This window comes from Xenia sp. Carnegie-2017, unplaced genomic scaffold (assembly GCF_021976095.1).
Source record: "Xenia sp. Carnegie-2017 unplaced genomic scaffold, XeniaSp_v1 HiC_scaffold_21, whole genome shotgun sequence".
NCBI classification, from domain to species: domain Eukaryota; kingdom Metazoa; phylum Cnidaria; class Anthozoa; order Malacalcyonacea; family Xeniidae; genus Xenia; species Xenia sp. Carnegie-2017.
This window is the reverse complement of record NW_025813484.1, coordinates 9,314,500-9,337,604: the sequence shown is the minus strand read 5'-3', so window position 1 is coordinate 9,337,604 and position 23,105 is coordinate 9,314,500. Positions and strand designations below refer to the sequence as shown.

Below are 23,105 nucleotides of genomic sequence, written 5' to 3'. Positions count from 1 at the left end.
GAGCCCACTGCCCGCCATCATATATTGGCTTCGTTGTAAACTCCTAGTCAAGTCCTTGTGCACTTTCTCAGAAATCTTCTCTTCACTTTTTCTAATTTATCATAAAAATAGCCATAGTTAAAAAGTGAGTTTTCTGACCTTTCGAAATCAGATTTTGTCGTCTGTAATTCTGAGTTTCTTTTGCTTAATTTTACTTAATTTGAACCCGGGATATCGTTACATGTTTGTAGATGTAGATCGTCCAGGTTGGTATAGTCCTGAGAAGGACAGAGTCATTTGACTTTGAAGATGACTACCGCTAAGGTTGTCGAAACGTCAGTCAACAACAACAAAAACAGTCCTTCTCAGGACTATACCAACCTGGACGATCTACATTTACAAACATTTACTTAATTTCTTCCCTTCCATTCTTTTAACTGCTTGTTCGTGCTTAACAGTTTTCATTCCTAACAAAATTCATTTCTGTACCATCAGGTCTGTAATTGGTTAAAACAAACATTATCCGCACAGAATTCTTAACATCATTCAATAAAAAGTCCACCATTCGTACCTTATCTAAAACAGCTATTTTTTTTTTAGGGAATCCAAAAAGTGTTTAAAGGAAGTACACTTTTAAGACAAAATCTAGCTATATTTACTACTGATATATGAGTTGATGTTTAGTACAGCACATCTACAACTTTTCCCTTCGTTTTTTAAAGTTTTGATGATCCAGTAAATTTGCCTGAAATCAACTGCACCTATTCTAAAAAAGATGGTTCTTTCCTTGATTTCGGTACTACTTTTACAGAAAACAATAGATGATTCCTGTGTACCTAGAATACCATCTACTATATATAATGACACCGTTTGCTCAGACTGTAACTATTCCACACAAATTTATTATAAAACACGTTAATCTCGCGTTGAAAACAGCAGTTCAACATACTAATAAAGACCAAATAGGCAAGCAGATTGTGGCAATAGCAATTTAAACTACCAACAACAGTTTAAAATACTATTCTTTCATCAACTGAACAAGCTACACTACCAAGCACATGATGGTTTTATAACACGATCAAACTTGAGCTTTATGTTAATTGTAACCAACTGATGTTTTCAGAAACCTTTTATCCAACACTAGATTAATTATGCTTATGCTCATGCTGATGATTGTGTCAGCATTGCTTTCCTTTGTATTTAGTTTTTGTACTTGTCCATACGATCAAGTTTACAAAAAAGAGAAACCCAGCTAGAGAAAAAATTTGCACGAATCTTCATTATGATAAAACCACCAAGAAATTTATTTGCGGGCATTTCTTAATTTTGTAACCCAAATCTGCCCCATAAAGGACAAATGATGTTTGAAAAGTGAAATCTGAACGGAAATAAGATCAAATGAAAATTTAATTAAACATAATTTGTTTCAATTTATTTATTGCTTTTTGATTTCCTGAGTCCAACCCACTAAATTTCTGATATACACAATCATTTAAAATGAAAACCGTTCATGATTTTATCTCTTTGTTCACGATAATCTTTATAATTGACAAGCCTTAATCCCCTGTCATAGTTCATACGTCAACTGACTGAATCAATTCATTACTGCATGTAAAATCTTGATGGTAAATTTACTACATAAAGCCTAGTTTTCACTATCGACATAAGCACAAGCGATAATAAAGAAAAAGGATTTTCTTTCAATTTGTTTTTGTTCTACCTTATGCTTATGTAAAGTCGCGGTGCTTATGCTTGTGTCAGTCTCTTCGTCTCCTTTGTTATGTCGCTAGTGAAAACCAGGCTTCAATAAACTTATGAAAATGAACGACAGAGGCAATGCTGTTAAAAATTTAGTGTATGTCCAAACTACATTTTACTGTATTTATAAAACTTAAATTTTCCAAGAAGTAAAAATTATTGAAATTTTATTTTCATCAAAACATCTTCAAACATAGACTCAACGATTAAAATAAAATCAACAAAACCACCATGATGGAAGATTTTCAACATGCAGAAACAACATTTAATAACATATTATGTTGAAAAAATCGACACAGGACAACTTCTTATTGCTAGTCAATGGAATTAAAAACTTTTACGCAAAAATTTAGCTACACTGGCTAAAACGAAGAAAATTTCTTTCCAAAATATTTTTGGCACGAAACAAAGGATCCAAAAATCTTCAGTCAATGTCCAAATGTTGTTTACACAGTAATTACTTGCAAAGCACAGCATTATTAATAGATTTTTAATAGATTTGAACGGATTTGAAAGGTAATGTATGTGTTATATATAATTTGGTGAAAAACGTGGATTCCCCAAGTTAGAAGACAGGAAACTGAGATTTATTGTAAGTAAAAATAAGATTGTGTTTGATGCAATGTGTCCTAAAGAAAAACTTTCATGCATAGATAACTGATGGCATCTTGGTGTTTTGTTAAACGAAATGAAAATAAGATAGATGGTAGCATTTAGGGATTAAATACTCCTGAGATGGAGTCCATGTTTTATCTACTTGTCAAGGTGTTGAATGTTTATAAGCATGACAGTTAAAGCGTGGGTTGTTAAGTTTCAGTGCTTTATTCAGAGTTGGGAAGTGTGTGTCGAAGAAGGAAAAAAAACATGAATGATGAACGTATGAAAAGAAGTTCAAAGACGAACGACCAAGACAATTATAATTTACAATGGTTTTATCCATCTTATCAACTACATCAAACTGCTATGTATCCGATACCACATTCAATACCAAGTTTTACTTTCTCTATGAGAGAAAATAAGAATGAAGAGCAGCCATTCAAATCTTTCACAATAGAAAGTATTCTACGACGTCCACATCCCAACCATTACGTCACTCCCAACAACTCATTCTGTATAAACACCAATTGTTTTGGTATGACTCAGTATACGCCATACTTCAGCTATGGAGGATATTGGACCTCGCCTTTCTCTCACAACTTCACAGGTAGAATAAAATGTTTTGGAAGATTTTTATTGGAAAATAGACTGACAGGATTGAAAAAATTTCTCATAAGACCGAAGGAAAGTTTACGATAAATAAGAGTGGGCAAAGAAACAACAGAAAATGAACTCTTAAATTTTTTTGCAAAGTTAAATAAATTAACACAGCTGTATTATGTGTAACTGAAATAGCCATGTTGTAATTTAGTGCCCAATACATGATATTTTTTCATGTAAAGTCTGAAAAAAATACATGTATAATATGTTTGCATTGTCCAACCCAAATTCTTCAACAAAAATGTTGACATTACTTTAATCGGCTGTTAAGATTTGAGTGGCTTTTTAATTAATTTGCGTGTACATCCCACTATATTATTTACTCTATTAATCCCGCTTGATTTCAGATCGAGTTGTCCATATTGGCACCTGTCATTGGGATAAAAGATATTAAATTAATGATTTTGTAAAGACCCGCATAGATTTTACGCTCAACGCTGCCTCAATGTAAAGGCAGCCAAAAAAGAGAATTATAGAAAGTAAATCGAAATTATGAAGAAAAGTTTAAAAAAGTACATTGCTTCTATTTAGATCCAAGACGCAAGGAATTTTACTCGGAGAGAGAGATTCTGAGAAGGCGAAACAGCCGACCTACGTTCAGCGGTCGTCAGGTGTATTTGTTGGAAAAAGCATTTCAGCACACGAAATACCTTGCAGGTCCAGAGAGAGCTCAACTAGCGTACACACTGCACATGTCTGAGAGCCAAGTTAAGGTTTGGTTTCAAAATCGACGAACAAAATGGAGAAAAATGAACGCCCCAGTAAATACATCAACAAAAGAAAATGATCGAGGGGAATCAGTGCCTCGCGATGAAAATGAAAAGGAAATGAGCCGGAAAGGAGAGATGATTTAGTGTAAATATGACTGGAGATAACTAAACGGAATGTTGAATCAAAAAATGGAAATACTTCCAACAATGTACATCATGAATGCAATGTTTAGTCTCAAAAATATAAAACTGTGTTCATATATTTATGTTGTCCTATATCAATGACATCTCTATTCCTGTCTTCATAAAACTACGACAGATCAAATCCTGCTCCTTCGTATGATATACGAAGCATATGAAAAATTTGCCGAGGATCTACGATACTTGTGATTTGTTTGATTGAAGGTTTATAAATTTGACCGTTTATAAATTCCACAAGGATCAATTTAATACAATCACGTATTAGTTAGCAACCAAACTAATGACAAAATGTCTCTCAATACATGACTCGTGGTGAAGACAAAAAAATTGCAAAATATTGAATCTCACTAAAATTGTCGTCAAGATGTGAGTGTGTCATTCATGATATATATTTAAGTTTCGAGAACTCTTCACGATAAAAAAATTCATGTTTATAACTGATTAACGTTGACCATATATAGTAATATATTAATTTTCAATGGTAACAGTATCTTTTTAAAATGTCCGACTTACATTGAACTTTTAAACTCTGAAGAATTCGCCCTTCATTCTTTAACATGTCCTTATCATTGTACTTTCAACATTTGTGCAAAATCTTCCTGCTTTTGTTGTCGTAGTTCTGGTTTCACTTTACTTCGTTTTAATTGTCCATCCCTTTAAGTTAAAAGAAAAAAATAATTTTCAAAGTGAGCTGCATATTATCGACATAAAAACATAACGAAAAGATGTTAGAGTATACCATATTAAATCGACCAAACCCCCCTGTCTGGCAATGTCAGCTTTAACTCTATTGGCCAGTTCAATAGCCGTTTCTCCCTCCTGTCGCTGTACGGGGGGTAAATACCAAATATCACAAACCAAAGCCCAACTTGACATTATATCCAAGAGATAATGAACCAGAGAGTATTGACTTGAATTCCAGAAGGCATTTGAGAACAATGGATCATACTGCAATCAAAATGAAAGAGAAATACTATGATACAAAAAACTGACATATGAAATGGCATAAACAAAAACGTGAACTTAAATGAATCTTCTCTCCAGTTTTGATAGAAAATTTTTGCAAGTTTTAAGTCTTAACATAACGCTTACTCGAATAAAAATCCTGCAGAAATGCGCAACTATGTATTAAAGCAATATGCAGAGTATAGTTAAACCTTTATAGCAACAGGAATATGTAGAGTATAGTTAAACCTTTATAGCAACAGGAATATGTAGAGTATAGTTAAACCTTTATGTAGAGTATAGTTAAACATAGCAACAGGAATATGTAGAGTATAGTTAAACCTTTATAGCAACAGGAATATGTAGAGTATAGTTAAACCTTTATAGCAACAGGAATATGTAGAGTATAGTTAAACCTTTATAGCAACAGCAATATGTAGAGTATAGTTAAACCTTTATAGCAACAGGATATATAATCCCACCAATTTCAAAACTTCCTTTCTTGAACATCATAACTGAAGTATTATTTATGCAAGTTCCTTTGGATAAGAAAGAACATAGCGATGCAACGGATGTAAATTTTACCAATATAATTTCACTGCAGTCATTTTACCCTCGGGGAAAATTAATATCGGATCCTTTTCGGAGTCTTCAACATGCTCACGAAGCCTATTGAAATGAGAAGGAAATTCGCAACAATATGAGATGACGAAAGATTTGAAATCAAGCTCGTTCCCAGGACTTTTCTTCGAAAATTATGAAAATGCATTTCCAGAGTCGATAATTAGGACGGATTACCTAAAGTTTTTATGCCACTTATGTTATAAAGTAAATGGTTTGAACCCGTGAGTATCGTTACATGTTTGTAGATGTAGATCGTGTAGATCGTGTAGATCGTGTAGATGTAGATCGTTACATGTTTGTAGATGTAGATCGTGTAGATCGTGTAGATGTAGATCGTGTAGATTGTAGATGTAGATCATTTTGACTCTGAAGATGACTACCGCTAAGGTTGTCGAAACGTCAGTCAACAACAACAAAAACAGTCCTTCTCAGGACCATACTAACCTGGACGATCTACATCTACAAACATAACACCTATGTTATGTAGGGTATTTGGGAGCAGCACATGGATCAACATGGATAATATGTACATAACGTGTACTTGATAGTATAACAATACACGTGAAAAGGTGCTTTAAGAAATTTTTTGTTTTATTTAATTCTAAAATACCTGTTTCACTGACGTTCAATTCATTCATAAAAGAAACAAAGTTGTTAAACAAAAATTGTAAATAAAGACCTTCTGGCGACAACAAGCCTGTCCTTCATTTCAGATCTCTCAAACCAAATATGATCTTGAGCTTTTGACAAAGATTTCTGCATAAAACCAAAAAGTCCACCTTGACTCTGTCCAACCTACATAAAAAAATTAAGTTTGGTCGAACGCAACATAAAAGCAACAGCTTCACAATTTTAGAAATAGATGTTTTTAAGTTGTTCCAGCAGTTTCATTCACTAAAATTAAGTTAACGCTTAAGTTGATCTTACCAATGAATAATTACCATCGCATGCTAACATAATAGCATCAATTGGTGACGTATGGTTGGCAACACAGGTCCCCCCTCCTTTAGCTTTATTTTCTCTGCAAACGTAAGCAGATCACCATTATCTTCAAATATGAAATTCAACGATGGAAAGCTTTGAGACAATATAAAAGTAGGTGACCTGTTGTGAAAATTGATGACCGCTGACAAACCGCGGGCGAGAATACGAAAGCCAATGGGCATTGATTTTCGCGCTAGAAGTTTCCTAAAACTAAATTTTCAATGGTGATAAGTTTTAACGATCTTACAATAAAGCAATAGGACCATCTTAAGATTCTTATCAGACAACTCACTTATTTTCAGGCATAAGGCCAATTAAGCTACCAGTGACAGCAATAAACAACACACCAATAATAGCGAGGGTTAGCCTACAATATGGAACAAGCATTTATTAAAGCGAAGCATAGAACAATTATTTTATGCTTCTCGTGAATGGAATGAAGACATATCTAGCTTGCTAGTGTCGAAAAAGACAAGTTAAAGACCAGGGAAATCTGGGCAGGTTTTTCCCCTGCTACACTGACATATAGCTACATTACAGAAAAAATCTTTACAAATGATCAAATAATGTGATTCATAAGTCAACAAAAGCATTTTTCAAATTAAAGGTCACTGTGAGTTTCCATTTCATTAATACATGTAGTTGTACGGTAACGTTCAATGAGCATGCGCAGTTACCAAATGGCTGCTAAATTAAACACCTTACTCTTGTAAGTAGATTAAGGCATGGTGATTAGGTTATAAAGTGATAAGCAATTGTAATGTTAGTTATGTCAGCGTTTGGTGAATTTAAAATTTAAAACAATTTTTTAGGTTTGTGCAAATACGACTTTTTGATGTTACATATGTCCCACATGAATAGTAAAAGAAGGCTTACCTCACTGGTAGAAATATTACATATCGTACAAACAAACCAATTGCCCAGATAATTGTAACTTTTAGTCTAGGAAAGATACATGGCAAGAATAAAACATAATTTATAAAAATAAGAGGAATAATTTATGACAAACCCCATGCTTTTTGATGTGTTATTCCTCATGAGAAGATTCCAATTTTCCAATTCTAAAAATCAAACAAAAAATCTATACATCAAATGCTCAAAAGTGACAAATATTTTGCTAAATTGATTTACCTTCTGCTGTAAACCTCTTTGTGACATCATCATCTATAATTGCCTAAAATAAAATGAAAACTTACATGAAAATTTAATATTTTGTACACTTGTAGCTCCTAATGTACCAAAGTAGCTCTTGATGTACCAGTAAAACATGCCATGTACCACAGTGTACAGTAGCTTCAAGTGTAAAACTTAAGTTCTTAATGTAACTCTTTTGCATCAAATGTACAAGTGAGACTTCTATCGTACCTCTGTGCCACCTCTGAGGAAGTCACATGCGTCTGTCAGTTTGAACTCACGTGTGAATGTTGCAAGAGATCGATTTCTTGGAATTTGGTTGCTTTTACTGCTATCGTCGACATCTTTCTCTATGAGAGCTATAGAAACAAATATTGTTTGAGAATGTATTATTGAAGAATGCATCAAAGTGATGGAATTAAATAAATGGGGACATACAATATTGATGATTAGGGTACTTAAGGGATATCAAAAACAGTACCTAATTTATTATTATGTATCATACCTACGTTATTTGACTCCATTGAGCTTCTTCCATACTGAATAACATAGAAAAGCGATTTATTGCATTGAATGTCAAAATTACAAACTTCATTCCACAAGAATGTTATTACAATACAAGCAAAAATATTGGAAATTTGACGAGGAGGGTTTTTCTTTAAAGTCCATAATTTTAGTAAATTTTGGTTCACAATACATGAGTCACAGGACTAAGATTTTGTAATAAATACCAGAAATACCGACCTCTAAAACGACACAAACAAAACATACCTTTATTACTTTAACAAGAAATCTTGTGTACCAACGCTTTACTCCTAATGACACGTTCAAAGCAGCAGGAATCACGATAAAAATAAAAAGAAATACAACGTAGACTGTCCACAAATAAAGAATGTACAAGCCAAGTCCATCCGCCATGTTGCATTTCTGCTAATTTCCATCAACCAAATTGACAGATGTGTCAATAATGAACAATGACTTTGCTTTGACATAATCAAAACGCAAATTCAATTTTTCTTGTGTTATATATTTAATAAGTATGCTAACTCTGAAGTACATAGCATAGGTATCCCGTATTCAGGTCTTCTACATCCCTACTGTTGCCAACATGAAAGATTTTGTAATTTTTCTATTGCGAAATACTCAATGCCAGCGTCTGACTACAATGAAAAAATGAACAGTGAATGAAACCAATATACGATTCAACCGATACTTTTTAAAGTTGGCAATCATCGGAATTTTGCTTAGGTATTTAAATATTACAAAAGAATTCTTCAATCTTCATGTGAAAGATGTTCCATGGTAACAGGCCAAAAATTCTTGGCCTACTTACAAAAACAGCTATCATAAACTTTAATCATCAAACCATTATTGATTTAAATGCGAGAAAATTCATCATTGTGTAACTGCCTTGCTATCTCCCGGAAACGGAAAATCACTTAAAGTGCGAGACTGTGGTTAATTTATCTTGTTTTCATAGTTTTAAACGACATCCCTATTTGTGAAACGAATATTGAATAAAACACATGCCAAGATTATTTCTTCGACCCAAATGCCCAATCTGTAGTTGGAAGTTTCCTTGTTTCTCTTCTCAAGACATAAAATAACCAGCAAAAATAAATAGTTCGATGGAAAAGGTACAAAAACAGCAAAACGATGCAGTTTGTACTCTTGCAATTAATTATAACACTGATATGCTAACGCAGGATATGCTAATTTTCTATCTACATGATCATTATTGAAGCACAAGTAAGAATAGGTGACATGGACTGACGCACAAAATTTTCAGCATCGATCTTCAAATGATGAACAGGTCAGAGAAAGGGATTGTTGTAAAATATAACAATAATATGGAGGATTTCCACGAGGATTTCGATAATGAAATCCAGCATAGAAGAGCGCATGACAAGAAATGAGAAATCGTGTTATGATGGGAAAATCTCTTATTTGAAAACTTGAATCAAAGTAAAGAACACCATAATTTGATAAATAAAAAACAAGTGTTGACAAACATAGTAGAAATTTTGCAAGATGACCATACACAAAGTGAAAGTATTACTGTGAACTAACTTGGCAGCAACATATTTTAAATACTGCATAAAACACAAGTTGAGATAAAATTTAGGCTATAAAGACATTCTATCAGCTATAATCGTTAATCGAAGTGGGTTATAAAGACAAAACAATGGCCTGTAGAGCATCGTTGTGTGCGGCATAGTGAAGACGCTATCAATCCTGCCTCGACAATCAGTTGATATGTAACGGCTGTGTATCCGTTGTAACTTATATAACCACGACATTATGCATCCAACGAAACCCTTTGCTGTTAAACCACAAGATAAATTTTAATTTTATTTGAAACCTAAACTTGTCTCACAAAGTGTCAACGATGACACAAGGCTGATGAAACGAGACCAAGACTAAATGCAGTTAACAGCAGAACGATGAACCGGTGTTGTCAAAACTAAATAAAGAATAAAGATCTGACAAAAGACAGATACATCGCTAATGGAAGAGAAATAGATAAGAATATTGAGCGTTGTGGACTATTCAATGCTTTTGATATGGTGATAGCGTAGATTAAATTGACCAATTTCCTCATAGATAACCAAAGATGAGCATAATCAAATGAAATGAAAACACGTTTGGTTTCCGTGATAAACAGTGATTTTTCAGACAATAAAGTATTCTTAACATCAAGTAGAAGTTCTCAAACCATCATCAAAATTAGGAATAACAGTTTAAACTGACTAAACCACTTAATGCATTATTATTGACGCATTTTTGTGATTGTCTTTCTCGTTAAAACGAATCTTATCAATAAGCTGAGCAATCCGAAACACAAAACCACAGCACAAAAGAGACAAAACTAAACAAATAAATAAGGCAAAATATGAAATAAAAATGTTGGAGAACCACCTCACTGAGTCGGCCTAACTTTAAACAAACTTGTGTTATTTCATGGGAGCATTGTGTTCAAATCCGATCAGATCAGACCAGTGAAAATTTGAATTCCATACTACAAGAATAAAATATTCTTTTAAAGAGAGGCGCACAATTCGGAAATCGTTCAAACACAAAAAACGACTCAGACAATCTTACTTCTTAAATCATTAAACGATAAACCAAAGTATTTGTGATAACATACAATACTCTTTATAAAACATTAAATTGCTCAAACCGTTGGATCATTAGTCGTCATGTTCGTCATGCATGTTTTATAAATACGCTTCCATTAAGTTGTCACAAAGACTTCAAGAAACGTGTTCATTATTTGATCATTTCAACTATTGCGTATACATCAAACGTCAGCGAATTATGTTACCATGTTAATCTCAGCGAGTGTTTACCTAGATACTGACATGTTTTATTCAATCCACTTGAAGAAGACTACCGCTTTTGTTTTCAAACGCAAAGCGCTTCATGCTAGGCCCAATCCGAAACCGCAATGTCAATTGAACATAGCCGAACGCTTATAACTTTAGAAGATTTTTACCTCCAGGAAGAAGCGCAACCGAAAAGAGATCGCTTGAAACACTCAACAGAGTGATGGTAGTTGTCAATCTTTAGCAATACATCACATAAGCACGTTCTTAGCTTAAATCATTTGTGCAATGTAGTTAAGTCGTGAGAATCGTTTCAGAGTGTTATAAAGACGGATGTTTAAGTACATTAAAATGTATGAACAATTGATAAACCTTTCCTGAATTTCCATGTTTTCAATCTAAATACTCCTTCTTAACAAATCTTTTTGCTCATCTACACTTTTTTATGTTTTAAATTTTATCGTGGTTTGCTTTATCTATCGCTTTGCTGGTCAAATCATATCAGCCACAACTTATTTTTGGTTTGTCTGGACAGTGCTTATGACACTTAAGAGTTTGAATGTTGTTTTAGAGACCGTATATCCACGCTGTAAAAACTTATGCTTGATTAAAAAGGCGACTATGCGTCGCCATGAACAGAACGCTGACAAATCAGTTGTATTATATGCGGTCTTCAACCATGTAATCGTCAAAGTTTCCCAAGCAAGTTTGCTTTAGCAAATCTGCTTGGAAACACAAAAATTTCTAAGCGCGCCGACGGTTCAATTCATGACATTGAGGGATGACATAGTCGCCTCGAACCGCAGGTGACCTGGTCAATTTAGTTAACCTACTTTTGACCCAAGTAGGAAGTTAGTGAGGAGGCATGTAGATTTAAGTAAACCAACAAAATGAATACCAAGATATTTACACCACATGGACAAGCAAACAAATATCGACATGTTTAATTTGGATAGTTTTATTGATGACAGTTGTGTGTTGCTTCACAGATGGACCGACTAAAGATCGCATGTGTGTATGATAATATTGGGATGAGTTAATGGCTTGCCCCTGAAGCTAGCAAGATGTTACAGGAAAATAGAAGATTTGTAAAAAGACTCTTCGTTTATTGGATCCAGATCATTATAGAGCACTAATTAGCAAATTTAATGAGTTCATTAAGATCCGTTTCTATCTGTTATTCATTTAGAAAAATATGAAATATTATTATCTACATTAACTAACTTATTTAGTCGTTATTGAAACACTAAATACATGAAAGCATAGTTTAGTTTGAAATGCCAATCTATCAAAAGATGATCATCTTTATAGCTGATACACTTCAAAATAATTCAAACAAAACAAGACCACAATTCAATTGTAGCTAGTACTTCAGTAAAAACTTTAAAAGCACTGTGTTAACTATAGTAGTGGTATTTGTGAGGTTATAACTTGGTTAACGACTTTTATACTTTGAATTTTTAAAATGATATGTTAGTGCGCTGGTTTTAACACGGATACTAAACAGACCACTTGAATGAAAAGCCGCTTTTTGACTCCAACCTTAACAAGGATGACATTGATGAATAATAAACAAAAAACCTTGTGGCGCCACGTTGTTCAAAGTGGAGTTATAATGTCCGTAGGAAGTAAAGATTGTTTATACTTACTAACACACTTCTAACAATTGGACGAATATGTTCACTTGAATACCGAGAATTGACATTCATTATATCTTTTTGTTATTTTTTATCTCTTGAAAACGTTTTAAGTCAACTTAAGAATGCAAAACCACATTGTCTAAAACAAACAATAAATGTAAAAAATTTTCACCAGGAGCATCTAGTTCTCCTCTCGCGCATCCCACATATATGACCGCTCAAAGTTTAACACATATTTGGACGTTGACAAAATTTTTAAGCATAACTAAACATGCTTATGAATACATTTCAGATCAAGGTAAAACACGTCAGCTTATAGAAGAATGCGCAAAAAACATTTGTAATCGAACAACGATATTATCTTGAGACGTTAATCGCATAACTGCACGTCCAAATACTTTCAGTTGTCGGAGAAAACATTGTCAAAGTCATACATGTTAAACTGGAATCGGAACTTTCTCCCTAACATGCACTGAGGGAGTTTATTTTTTGATTAGCAGCACATGGATAGAGATAATTTTTCAAGATAAAAATTGAGTATGAAAACGAAGGGTTTTCCAAAGAATGTCGCGACGAGTCATTCAGTGATCTTGAGCTCGTGTTTCAATGAATATAGGAATTCACGCGTTTGTCGGTGAACGGTAAGACAAGATGGTAAAAAAAAGATTCACTTTTTATTTTCTTTCTAGACGCGCTAATATAAGACGCGCATTACAAAACAGTTTTGCTTCATTTGTACACGCCTTCTTATTGATTGCCTGTATATTCATTACCCAATTAATTAATTGATATCACGTTTTTCTCACAAATGTTTTTGATAATGTCGATATCGTCTAAATTCAGCAAGATTTGCCATTGTAAATCACATTTGATTTATAAAAATGAACGAGTAAGCTACAGTTGACACTTTCATAAAGATATCACTGCTGCAAACACTTGGCAGGCGTCAACTATTGACATTATATTCACTTGATATTACATTAGAAAAGTACGATCAACGAGAACGGCTTCATTTTTCTACTGTACATGATTCGATCCCATTTGTTGAAGCAGAGTTTGTGAACACGCCCCCTCCTCTTTATTAACAACGATATTCGTTGTTCAGTGACATGTTCATGCAATTTATACAGCATTGACAATGACGAACAAATAACTAATATTTATACCAGTAATATATATGAAAATGATTACGACTTCCGAGAAGTGATAATTGGCTCAGCTTATTCGGTATTTTAACGCAATTTAACAAAGTATTGCGTTTAGCGAAATGATTTTGATTGTCATTCTTCAACAGCTTTATGCGTGACAACGTTATTAGAGCACATCGATGGAAGGATTGTTCAAGTTTGAATGCGGCCGTAAATGTTCTTGTAAAGTACACTATGATGACACAGTATGTACGTTTAACATGCAATAGTGAGCAATTAGGCCACAACCTTCTCTACGGGATACTGATAAGCATTCAAAAATTGGGCGTTTATCACCATATGGCTTTGGTATTTCCTTAAAAGGTACGTATTCCTATTGGTTCAGCCGACGACAACTCATTAAGCTGAATACTCAACCAACAAAGGAATGCGACAGTCTGTTTCTTATCACATACAGAGAGGAGTACCACCCCCCCGTCATGCCCCTTTGCCGCGACAATGTGTTTGGATCAACACATTTTATAGCGTTGCTCCGGAAGCTTAGAGTCCATTCGACACATCTTAGTGAAGCAGAAAACTTGTCAATATGCAGTCTGGTGAATGGAGATATGATGCAAATTGTAGCAACTATATTTCACAGCATCAACCATCAACAGCATTCTGTATTGACAATATACTTGGAAAACCTTCTGTGAGCACAGAACCGCAAAATCCAGGCACCTCTTCACCATATAACATGGAACAAGCAAGACTTCACAATTCATATAGAACAGCAAGTTATCCATTGGTGTTACCACCAAGAGCTTACCACAATCCTTTCATTACCTACCAAAGACATCATCCCTATGCAATGCCAATGACATACAACATACAAGCACCAATGATTCCCAGTATTTATGATGCATTTCAAGATCCTATGGGTAAGTACCTTCGTTCTTTCAACCAGATTAGTTGAATACTTTTTGACACGAAATAAATAAGAAAAAAGCAAAGTACATCACTTCTGCCCAACATCTATTGAAACAAGACAATGCCCTCTATATACCTGATTATTTGCAAAAGCAGTGATTCTAGACGTGCTTTTTTAACAAGCAAGCAATAACTAACAAAAAGTTTCAGTCTTTTTCTTTTGTTGTGCCACATTAAGCACAGGAAAAGCTAAGACCAAACAGGATAAGGGAATATAATATTAGATCACAAAATCCTTTGAAGTATTTACAAATCTCAGCTTGTATCTTTTAAAATCCTTCTTGGTGACTGCGAATAGTACGACGAGAAACATTAGAAACTTGTAGAAACATTAAATAATTTTCTACAAATGTTACGTGAATTAGCCATTTTTTTAATTCGTATTAAGAGAACAAGCCAATTGCCGTAAGATGATTGACGATAGTGCGCTTTAAACAATAATGTAAGCATCCTCTATTTCATGTAGCATATTTGTTTTAATGTTTATAGTATTTGATTATAATTCGAATTGATAGCTTTTAAACACAAGCAATGTTTTGTTTATAAAACAGTGAATGCTTAATCTTCGCATCATACACATGTAATGCAATTTAATGTGTACTGATTCTTTCATATCGTCGTTTTCACGCCGTGAAAATGCCGCCGCGAGAAAGCTCTAATGCAATTCACACGTATTATGTAGACTGCAGATTGTTGAAGACGTTATACATAGTGAGAAATGTAACACTTGTATGATACAATTTAAAACACGAGGATAAAGAACGACCGACAGGGCATATAATATGGCTGGAGCACAACGTATTGACGACGGTCATCTTTTTCTATGACTCCTGACATTGAAGCACTACATTTGGGGCAAATTTTCCACGCATTCAAATACACATATTGTTTGAGAGGCAGCTTGCTATATAAGACGCGCATTTTACAATTATTTATCACACGATTCAGTATTGAAGAACGCTTTTGCAAAATTGCTAAAACTCGTCGACTTTGCTTGTTTTTGGTCATGCTATATAAAGTTAACTACGATGTCTATATTACGCAAATATTTAATAAGATGTAGATAGGTTTATAGCTTAAATGTCCGTCAATTTTTTTAAAGCCAGAGAGTTAAGAACAGGCATCATCGTTCATCGGATGTATTCTCACCTATTTATGAGTATAAAGCGATTTCTACATAAAGCTTAGCAAGGACGTTCCTCGATAAGAATTTTCCTTATAAGTCTGTTAATAAATGTCTACATGAAGCTAATCCAAAGCCCAAGACCCAAAAATATTTTCATAATCTTCACAGCGAAATACGTACCAGCAAACTGAGACAAGAAACTTCACAACTTTTTATAATTATTTTAACCTTAAACATATGTTTCGATAATTTCCTATAAAGGAGAATATCACAATCATAGAATATTTTGTTGTCCTAAAATTCAGCAAGAGAAACACCAGGGAAATAGAATACAGTGTTCGTTGGACGTTTGCATGCATGCTAGGAAGTTAAGTGTTCAAAGTTCAAAAGTATTTTCCATTCAATAGCACTTAAGCATCGTTTCTTTGGCAAGTTGTTGCCGGAAAATGAAGAATTTACTCATTTCATATTCCTGTATGTCCGTCATACAACCTCCCTGGCTTATAAAAAACGTAGGTTGTAATAAAGTAAATTTCCGCTGTATACATCCATTGAAGTCATATGAATGAAAACACTTCAACGATACACAATACAGACTATTAGCAAAGATGATGAACGCATTCATCATTTTATTGATAGATGATTTTCCCATGGTTTCAAATTTCTTACAAGCCCGTGGTTTATCATCGTTTCATAGGAAGTTTGAGTTAACACCATTGAACACAAATTGTTTGCCTTGTGAAATTCTTAACATTGCATTATGTTGTTGAAAAAAACTTGAAATTCAAAACAACATATAATTTCTGTTCTTTAACAATGTCGTTGATTGAAGAGGATTAATTGAAACTACGTTGGCTGTGGGCAAATGGACTGCATAAAATTTGTGTAAACATCGTTATTCGTTGATCATGGATAACAATCAGAAGTTATACTGCATTCTTTACATCAGTGTTAAATATTTGATATGCATTGCAATAACTTGGAAAATAAAAAATATTTATAAATCGCAACAACAATTGTTTTGCTTCATTAAAAATAATTATTGATTTCCCATTTTACAGCTGTAGTGTGAATAAATATTGTCGTTTGAGCGTTGAACACACGTTAAGACTATTGTTTCAAGAAAATTATTGGCTAATGCTGTTTAGAAAAAATTACTTTAAGTTAGTATTTAATTCTCGCTTTATTTTCTAAGGATTGTGGAATTCTTTACTGGACAGACATCAACGAAAGAAAGGAGGTCAAGTTCGCTTTTCTAACGAGCAGACTGTCGAACTAGAAAAAACGTTCGAGAAACAGAAATATTTATCGCCACCGGAGCGAAAGCAGATCGCAAAGATGCTACAGCTCTCCGAGAGACAAATCAAAACTTGGTTTCAAAATAGAAGAGCCAAATGGCGACGTTTAAAACAAGAAGGAAAAACAAGTGAAGAGATTGATCAAAATACAGTCGAAAACAAACAAATCATCGACGCAGAAAAAGAAGACGATAAGAGAGACAACTAACTAGGGAAAATGTTTTCGTAAATATACCAACGAAAGTACTGTTTTTTGTTATTCTAAACAGATCTTGATTTCAAACCTGTTAAAAGCTTAGTAGTTTCGATGTATAATACTTTGTGGACAGTGTATAGTTATGAAGGAGTTATTCTTCGCTTACAACCATACAATACATACGTTTCAAAGTGGGATAGTATATTCCATTAAATGTTTTGGTCGATTAGATTTCGTACTGATACGTGGAAACATGAAGAACACTGTGTGAATTCTAATGTATACGATAAAAAGAACATTTAGTACTATTGATGAGATCATCAGTCGTCCTTAAAAACATTTCTTGGTTCTTATACAATGTTAAAGTGACGAATGAGATGATTCTATGGTAATAAGGGTTATCTTGAGTTTATGAAACAACGAGCTGGTCTCTATTGTCTTCATATTTGATGATGAATTTTATCGTTCATCGTCGCTTTAGACCCCAATGTAAATAATTGTTAATTAATTGTTACTTTTTTATATGTATTTTAATTTATATACTTTATACATTTGCTTTTGAAATCATTAAAATAATTTGTTGATATTATGTGCAACCGACTGTCTATACAAAGAGAAACGAATATGCGTGACAAGGAGAATTCCATTTCGCAAAAACAAAACATTTTTGAATCAAAACTTTTATTTAGCTACTTTAACGATAAACCAGATGGATTATCGTGACGTTCTTCTCTAATTAACGTAAAAAACATTTTTATAAAGCGCTTCAAATTTGTAAATATTAATTTCTGAAATTGGATTTACTACCCAACAACAGTGGATTGTGGCTATGTTTACTTGAACATCCGCTATTCCTTTATAACGTTTGAATTGAAGATATGTTTGAGTAAATAAGTGAATACCAAGCCAAATATTTAAACTTGTGATCAAACTTGAATTCTTTCAATATCATATGGCAAGCAAAATACCGCAGCATTAAAATTCTTGCCCCTGTATTTACTATTTAAAATATCTCACTCAGAATTTAACTAATACGTCAAATGTATACTGCACTAAAGCCAAGGGAAAAATAATAAATTTTAGATGAAACAATTATCTTTTTCTTAACATGTATAAAATCGAGTAATGAATAGTCGAGGATATGCAAAGTTTTCCCTTGCCTATAAACATTGTGCAACTTAACTTCTTTGAAGAGAGTTTAGAGGGAAACATGGTTTGTATACATAGGAAACATGAACAATGTTTTGCACATATAGTATGGTAAGGCATTCGCACAAACTGCAAGGATCTTGAAGCAAAAGTCAAGAGATTTAGTTTGGTGATAAAACGAAAGGCCCAAAATCCTTTTTAATGCCAAATAATAAAGTATTGATCGAAGGTGAAGCAAACAAAAAAATAAAATGGGTGTGTGTGGAATTTCTGATGAATTGCTTTGTGCTAATGGCGAGCGACAAAATAACTCTTACAAACAAGACTGATATCATTATTGTGGGCGTCCACACAATGTAAACACCTTACCATGAATTCTTACGATTGAAAAATGCACGGTGTTATCATCTCTAAAATAATTATCACCCAAATTTATCGAACTAATTTAATTCCACGGTTTTCTATCTGTTGGCGTTCATTTTGACATTAGCGCGCAGTTTATGATAATGTTAAGCATGCGCTCGAAGGGCTTAATGCACTTATAAAATGATTTCTATTTGTGCGTGGCAAGCTGTTGCGCAGTATTTGTGCCACGAATTTTTTATTAGACGTCAGTTTGTACACAATTTCATGGAAGAAAATTTAAAGGATGAAGTACAATATACGTGAAACAAACGCATAATTAACGAGGATAGATTTTGTATGAATATCCTTATGAAAAACTCAGTTTCGTGGTCGTTACAGCCGATAGCGTGCATGTAGTGACATATGTGGATGAAAGTAATACGGTCAATAGTGCAGAAGAGTAACAGGATCCTTCATGGGGGACTAAAAAGCACAAACAGCAGCTAACGAGCATGCCATGGTGTAATTATGTACAACTCTTTCCTGTTCTTTTCCTCTAATAACGTGCTCTCTTTATTGTTTTTGCTTACACTTGGATAATTTCTATGTAAATATATCATAATTCAATGTTTGAAAGCATTGTATTTTTATGCATGTGGTAACATTTTAAAAATGACATGCAAGGTTTTTATATTTCTACATGAATACATCCATATATATTTCTATTTCTAGTAAACTCTTTATAAAACAACTTTTTTTGAAATGGAAGAAACATTTCTATACGTGATCAATTACATAACTATTGTGTGCAACAGTTAAGCAGCGTTGATTTTAAACATCTCAGTTTTACCAAACACTCTAAAATTGCAATTCTTTCAGTTTATGAAACTAACGCATTTGAATTAATATCTTGACACATTCTATGCTCTTGCGTCAAACAACTAAAACACAGCGAACTCAATCTAATTGTTTTTGTATCCGCCTCTTTGCCAAAGGCATCAAGAATGTTTTCAAAAAGGTGTTAATAAAGAAGTAAGCTGTCTTGTGCCGCGTAATCGGGACAAGATCTATTTTCATCTGATCCACACCCAAGTTTTCACACTTTATGTTGCGGCCTGATCATGGTTTTACTGATTAGTAGGATTAAAATCAGTATTATGATTCTTTCAGTTCTGTCGCAGATGTTATCTTGAAACTCCCACAAAATCAATCACGTTACAGCAGACAGGCTTCCTAATTGAGTGAATTTACAATGTTTCGAGATAATTTTCCTTGTTTAAATGTTTAAATCTCGTACGAAAACCTCCCTACACTTCGAAGCAATATAAACCTATCTAATTATATTCACCCTATTTCTTCACTATCCGTCCCAATATAGAAAGAAATTAGACTTTAAAATGATTGTTTGCAAAGGCGCAAAATATGCAAAGTTTAAAGTGTGTTGAAAGTACACATAAGTTTCTCAAAATGTTTCAGAAACAAATCTATGACCAAAATTGGTTTATTACTGTGCGAAGTAACGAGATATTACTAAAAATGACGGCAGGTCGTAGCAACAATTAAGAAAAGCGGTAAATTGTATCGACCGATGAAAAACGCGTTGCTAGAGCAAATAACATTTTCCCGCAAAAGCATATTTCCTGTAAGGGATGAAAAGAGAGGATTAACCGAACTAATGCACTTTGACAAAAATTGTCATTATGACAATGAAAGGTATGTGCATCTTTACTTTGTCGGTTAAGATATGTTATTTTTAAAGTTCACTTCACCTAATGTAAACGATAATACGCCCAAGTACTCGAGACATCTGCTGTATGGCAAACAATACCAGGCTAAATAGGTATATTTATGTAATCATTACAGCACAGTTATAGTTAAGTAGGCAAATGAGAACAAGGAATGAAAATTCCTCTTAACATCACTGCAACATGATTATAATCTATGAATATAGGAATACATATCACATGACGAAAAAAAAACCAGCCAAAGACACGTTGTAGAAACGCACACAAGTATCTACAAGTTCGTGGCCGTATTCGTTATCGGTAAACTCTGATTTAAAAATTTTTATAAATAGGAGACGATGCAAAACACAGACAGAAAAAAACTATGCAACCATAAGGAAATGGGCTTTTTAGTGCTATCAAATCTATGGGCATATCAATTGCAATATCAGTGAAGAATATCTGCTTAATGTAGCGTTCGAACGATTAATAACACTTAGAAGATTTGGCTGAAAATAGCTGTGTAAAGGAAGCAATAATTTTATATATCACTCAATATTTACGCTTTATTGCTTTCAAGTAGCTAACGTATACGTAGGTATTAGGTGTCGAAATGTGACCCTTCTTTCTTTCCTGATTATTTATATTCTGGAAATGAAAACATACAACCCGTATAAAGCAAGCCACTCTAAAGATTCACAAATGTATAAATACGTAACATGACAAGGATGCGCAAAAATACGACGCACAAAATCAATTAGCAAAACTTTAAAGAAGACTAGAAAAATCTATCACAAAAAAAAACTTTATCTTTAACTAATCATTAACGACAGATGGTCTTAGCAAACCCACAATGTTCTGGAAGAACTTTCGACTCGATATACTTCTTTTATAACAGCATTGTGAGATAAAATGTTTCTTGCATACGTTGTTTTGTCGTGCATGTTGTATAACGTTATTCATCTCAACGAGAGTATGCAAATGATCTTTAAAAGCAGTGAGTAATGGAGCATTTCATAACTATTTAGGCAAAAAAGCATTGATTGGTCGAGCCAAAATACCTCAGTTACTAAACTCCCAACTGACGTAAGTTTGGGAGACAAGATGAATCAGAAATTATCTTTTAAAATCCTTTCGTTGACATTTTCCCATAAAATGTAGAAAAGAAATTCTCAGGACTATTGAGGATTTCACGTAAACGAGAAGCAATGGACTGAAGTGGCACGCCGTCAAAGAGCTGGAGACTGGGCACGAAAAAATGTTGACAACTGCCACTTGATGCACTTTTTTGGAAAAATGAGAGAAAGTCGAGGAATCTCGCACTCAGATTCTCTTTGTTCCACAGTGATGGATTTGTAATCATTGTGTTAAGATGAAGTATCATGATTTCTAGATGGTAAGGAGTTAAACCACAAGGATACGAAAGATAGTCTTCTAAAATGGTCTTTGCAATTTGCAAACACTGATTGCGGCAACCAACATTAGTAGAATTCAGCAATATTTTCTCTCCAGATAGAAACGATATACGCCATAGCAACGACGAATGTTCAAGAGAACTTTTTACATGTTCACAAGTTAAATGTATTCCAGCATTTATAATTTTCATTCTTGTTTCATCCTCTGGCCAACGGAACACAACTGTCTTCCACAGTGAAGCACAGTCTGGCCAAATGTCTTTAAAGTACAACGTTGGTATCAAATGGACAAAGATCGTCTCATCATTCAAACAAATATTTAAAACTAAACCATCTTCGTTGTTGTTGGTAAAATCAAACCAGATATTTGAAACGCTATCATTGCTTCTCTTTTTGCTCAGATCTTTAAGACATGCGCACAAGTATTCGCGTAGTTTCTCAGACGATAGAAAAAATCCTTGTTTTTTACCACCAACCATCAAATCCATCCAACACCTTTCTACCTTTTTCAGTTTTGCACTAACAAATGCAGCGCATTGATGTGAGTCAACGTCAACAAAGGAAAGCTTAGTCGAATCAAATTTCTTGAAAACCAAAAACACTTCCAATACATTCCTCTGACGAACACGGTAGAACGCGTTTGGAGACATTCGTTCAAATCTAAGACGCTTGTCGCGTCTTTTTAATTCTTTTAGCAAAGGATTTAACACGATTTCGATCGTTTGCAAGACATCACCATATCGCTTTAGATGAGATTTTGATCTTGTTTGAAAGTAATGACTCAACAAAACCTCAAGATTCATTGTTGGACAAGAAGATCACTTCATTTAACCAATTTGTTCCACTTCTACGGTAAGATTCTCCTTACTTCTAATTAGCGAAACGTTTTCATCATTGAAATATAATAAATCTAACTTCCCAGTTTCTAAGTTTGACATATTTTTCATCTTTAAGAGATTACATAAGGTAAACAGCAAGAATTTTTTATAGAAATTTAGCATAAATTATGGCGGACAAAATCAAACAAATGATTTGGCATGGACAATAAAACCAAAGTTTCCTTCATGTAAAATGTTCTTTTTCTCAGAAAAATTTAACACCAAGTACAAGATGAAATAGATTCAATGACAATGTAGCAAGCTGAAAATTTTGTGAAACGTTTGGGTATTATTTCATT

General features: G+C 33.7%; 4 protein-coding genes across 4 annotated transcripts; 2 read left to right on the top strand and 2 right to left on the bottom strand.

Annotated features, from left to right (window-relative positions):
• Positions 1-2,543: 2,543 nt before the first annotated feature.
• On the top strand, positions 2,544-3,966 carry LOC124445008 (homeobox protein Nkx-6.3-like). Its single transcript, XM_046995723.1, has 2 exons — positions 2,544-2,941; positions 3,526-3,966. Exons 1-2 carry the CDS (start codon positions 2,602-2,604, stop codon positions 3,846-3,848), a joined length of 663 nt encoding a protein of 220 aa, XP_046851679.1. The 5' UTR covers positions 2,544-2,601; the 3' UTR covers positions 3,849-3,966.
• Positions 3,967-4,130: 164 nt separating this feature from the next.
• LOC124445002 (glycerol-3-phosphate acyltransferase 4-like) lies at positions 4,131-10,611 on the bottom strand. Its single transcript, XM_046995718.1, has 15 exons — positions 10,512-10,611; positions 8,364-8,752; positions 8,098-8,131; positions 7,824-7,951; positions 7,590-7,632; positions 7,468-7,519; positions 7,335-7,400; positions 6,751-6,825; positions 6,579-6,668; positions 6,402-6,495; positions 6,154-6,269; positions 5,464-5,519; positions 5,304-5,389; positions 4,645-4,853; positions 4,131-4,559 (listed from the first exon to the last, which is right to left on the bottom strand). The coding sequence occupies exons 2-15, from the start codon at positions 8,508-8,510 to the stop codon at positions 4,472-4,474; spliced, it is 1,284 nt and encodes a 427-aa protein (XP_046851674.1). The 5' UTR covers positions 8,511-8,752; positions 10,512-10,611; the 3' UTR covers positions 4,131-4,471.
• Positions 10,612-14,211: 3,600 nt separating this feature from the next.
• On the top strand, positions 14,212-17,973 carry LOC124445009 (hematopoietically-expressed homeobox protein Hhex-like). Its single transcript, XM_046995724.1, has 2 exons — positions 14,212-14,626; positions 16,997-17,973. Exons 1-2 carry the CDS (start codon positions 14,293-14,295, stop codon positions 17,305-17,307), a joined length of 645 nt encoding a protein of 214 aa, XP_046851680.1. The 5' UTR covers positions 14,212-14,292; the 3' UTR covers positions 17,308-17,973.
• Positions 17,974-21,114: 3,141 nt separating this feature from the next.
• LOC124445003 (protein mab-21-like 2) lies at positions 21,115-23,082 on the bottom strand. Its single transcript, XM_046995719.1, has one exon. The coding sequence runs from the start codon at positions 22,729-22,731 to the stop codon at positions 21,637-21,639; it is 1,095 nt and encodes a 364-aa protein (XP_046851675.1). The 5' UTR covers positions 22,732-23,082; the 3' UTR covers positions 21,115-21,636.
• Positions 23,083-23,105: the final 23 nt, after the last annotated feature.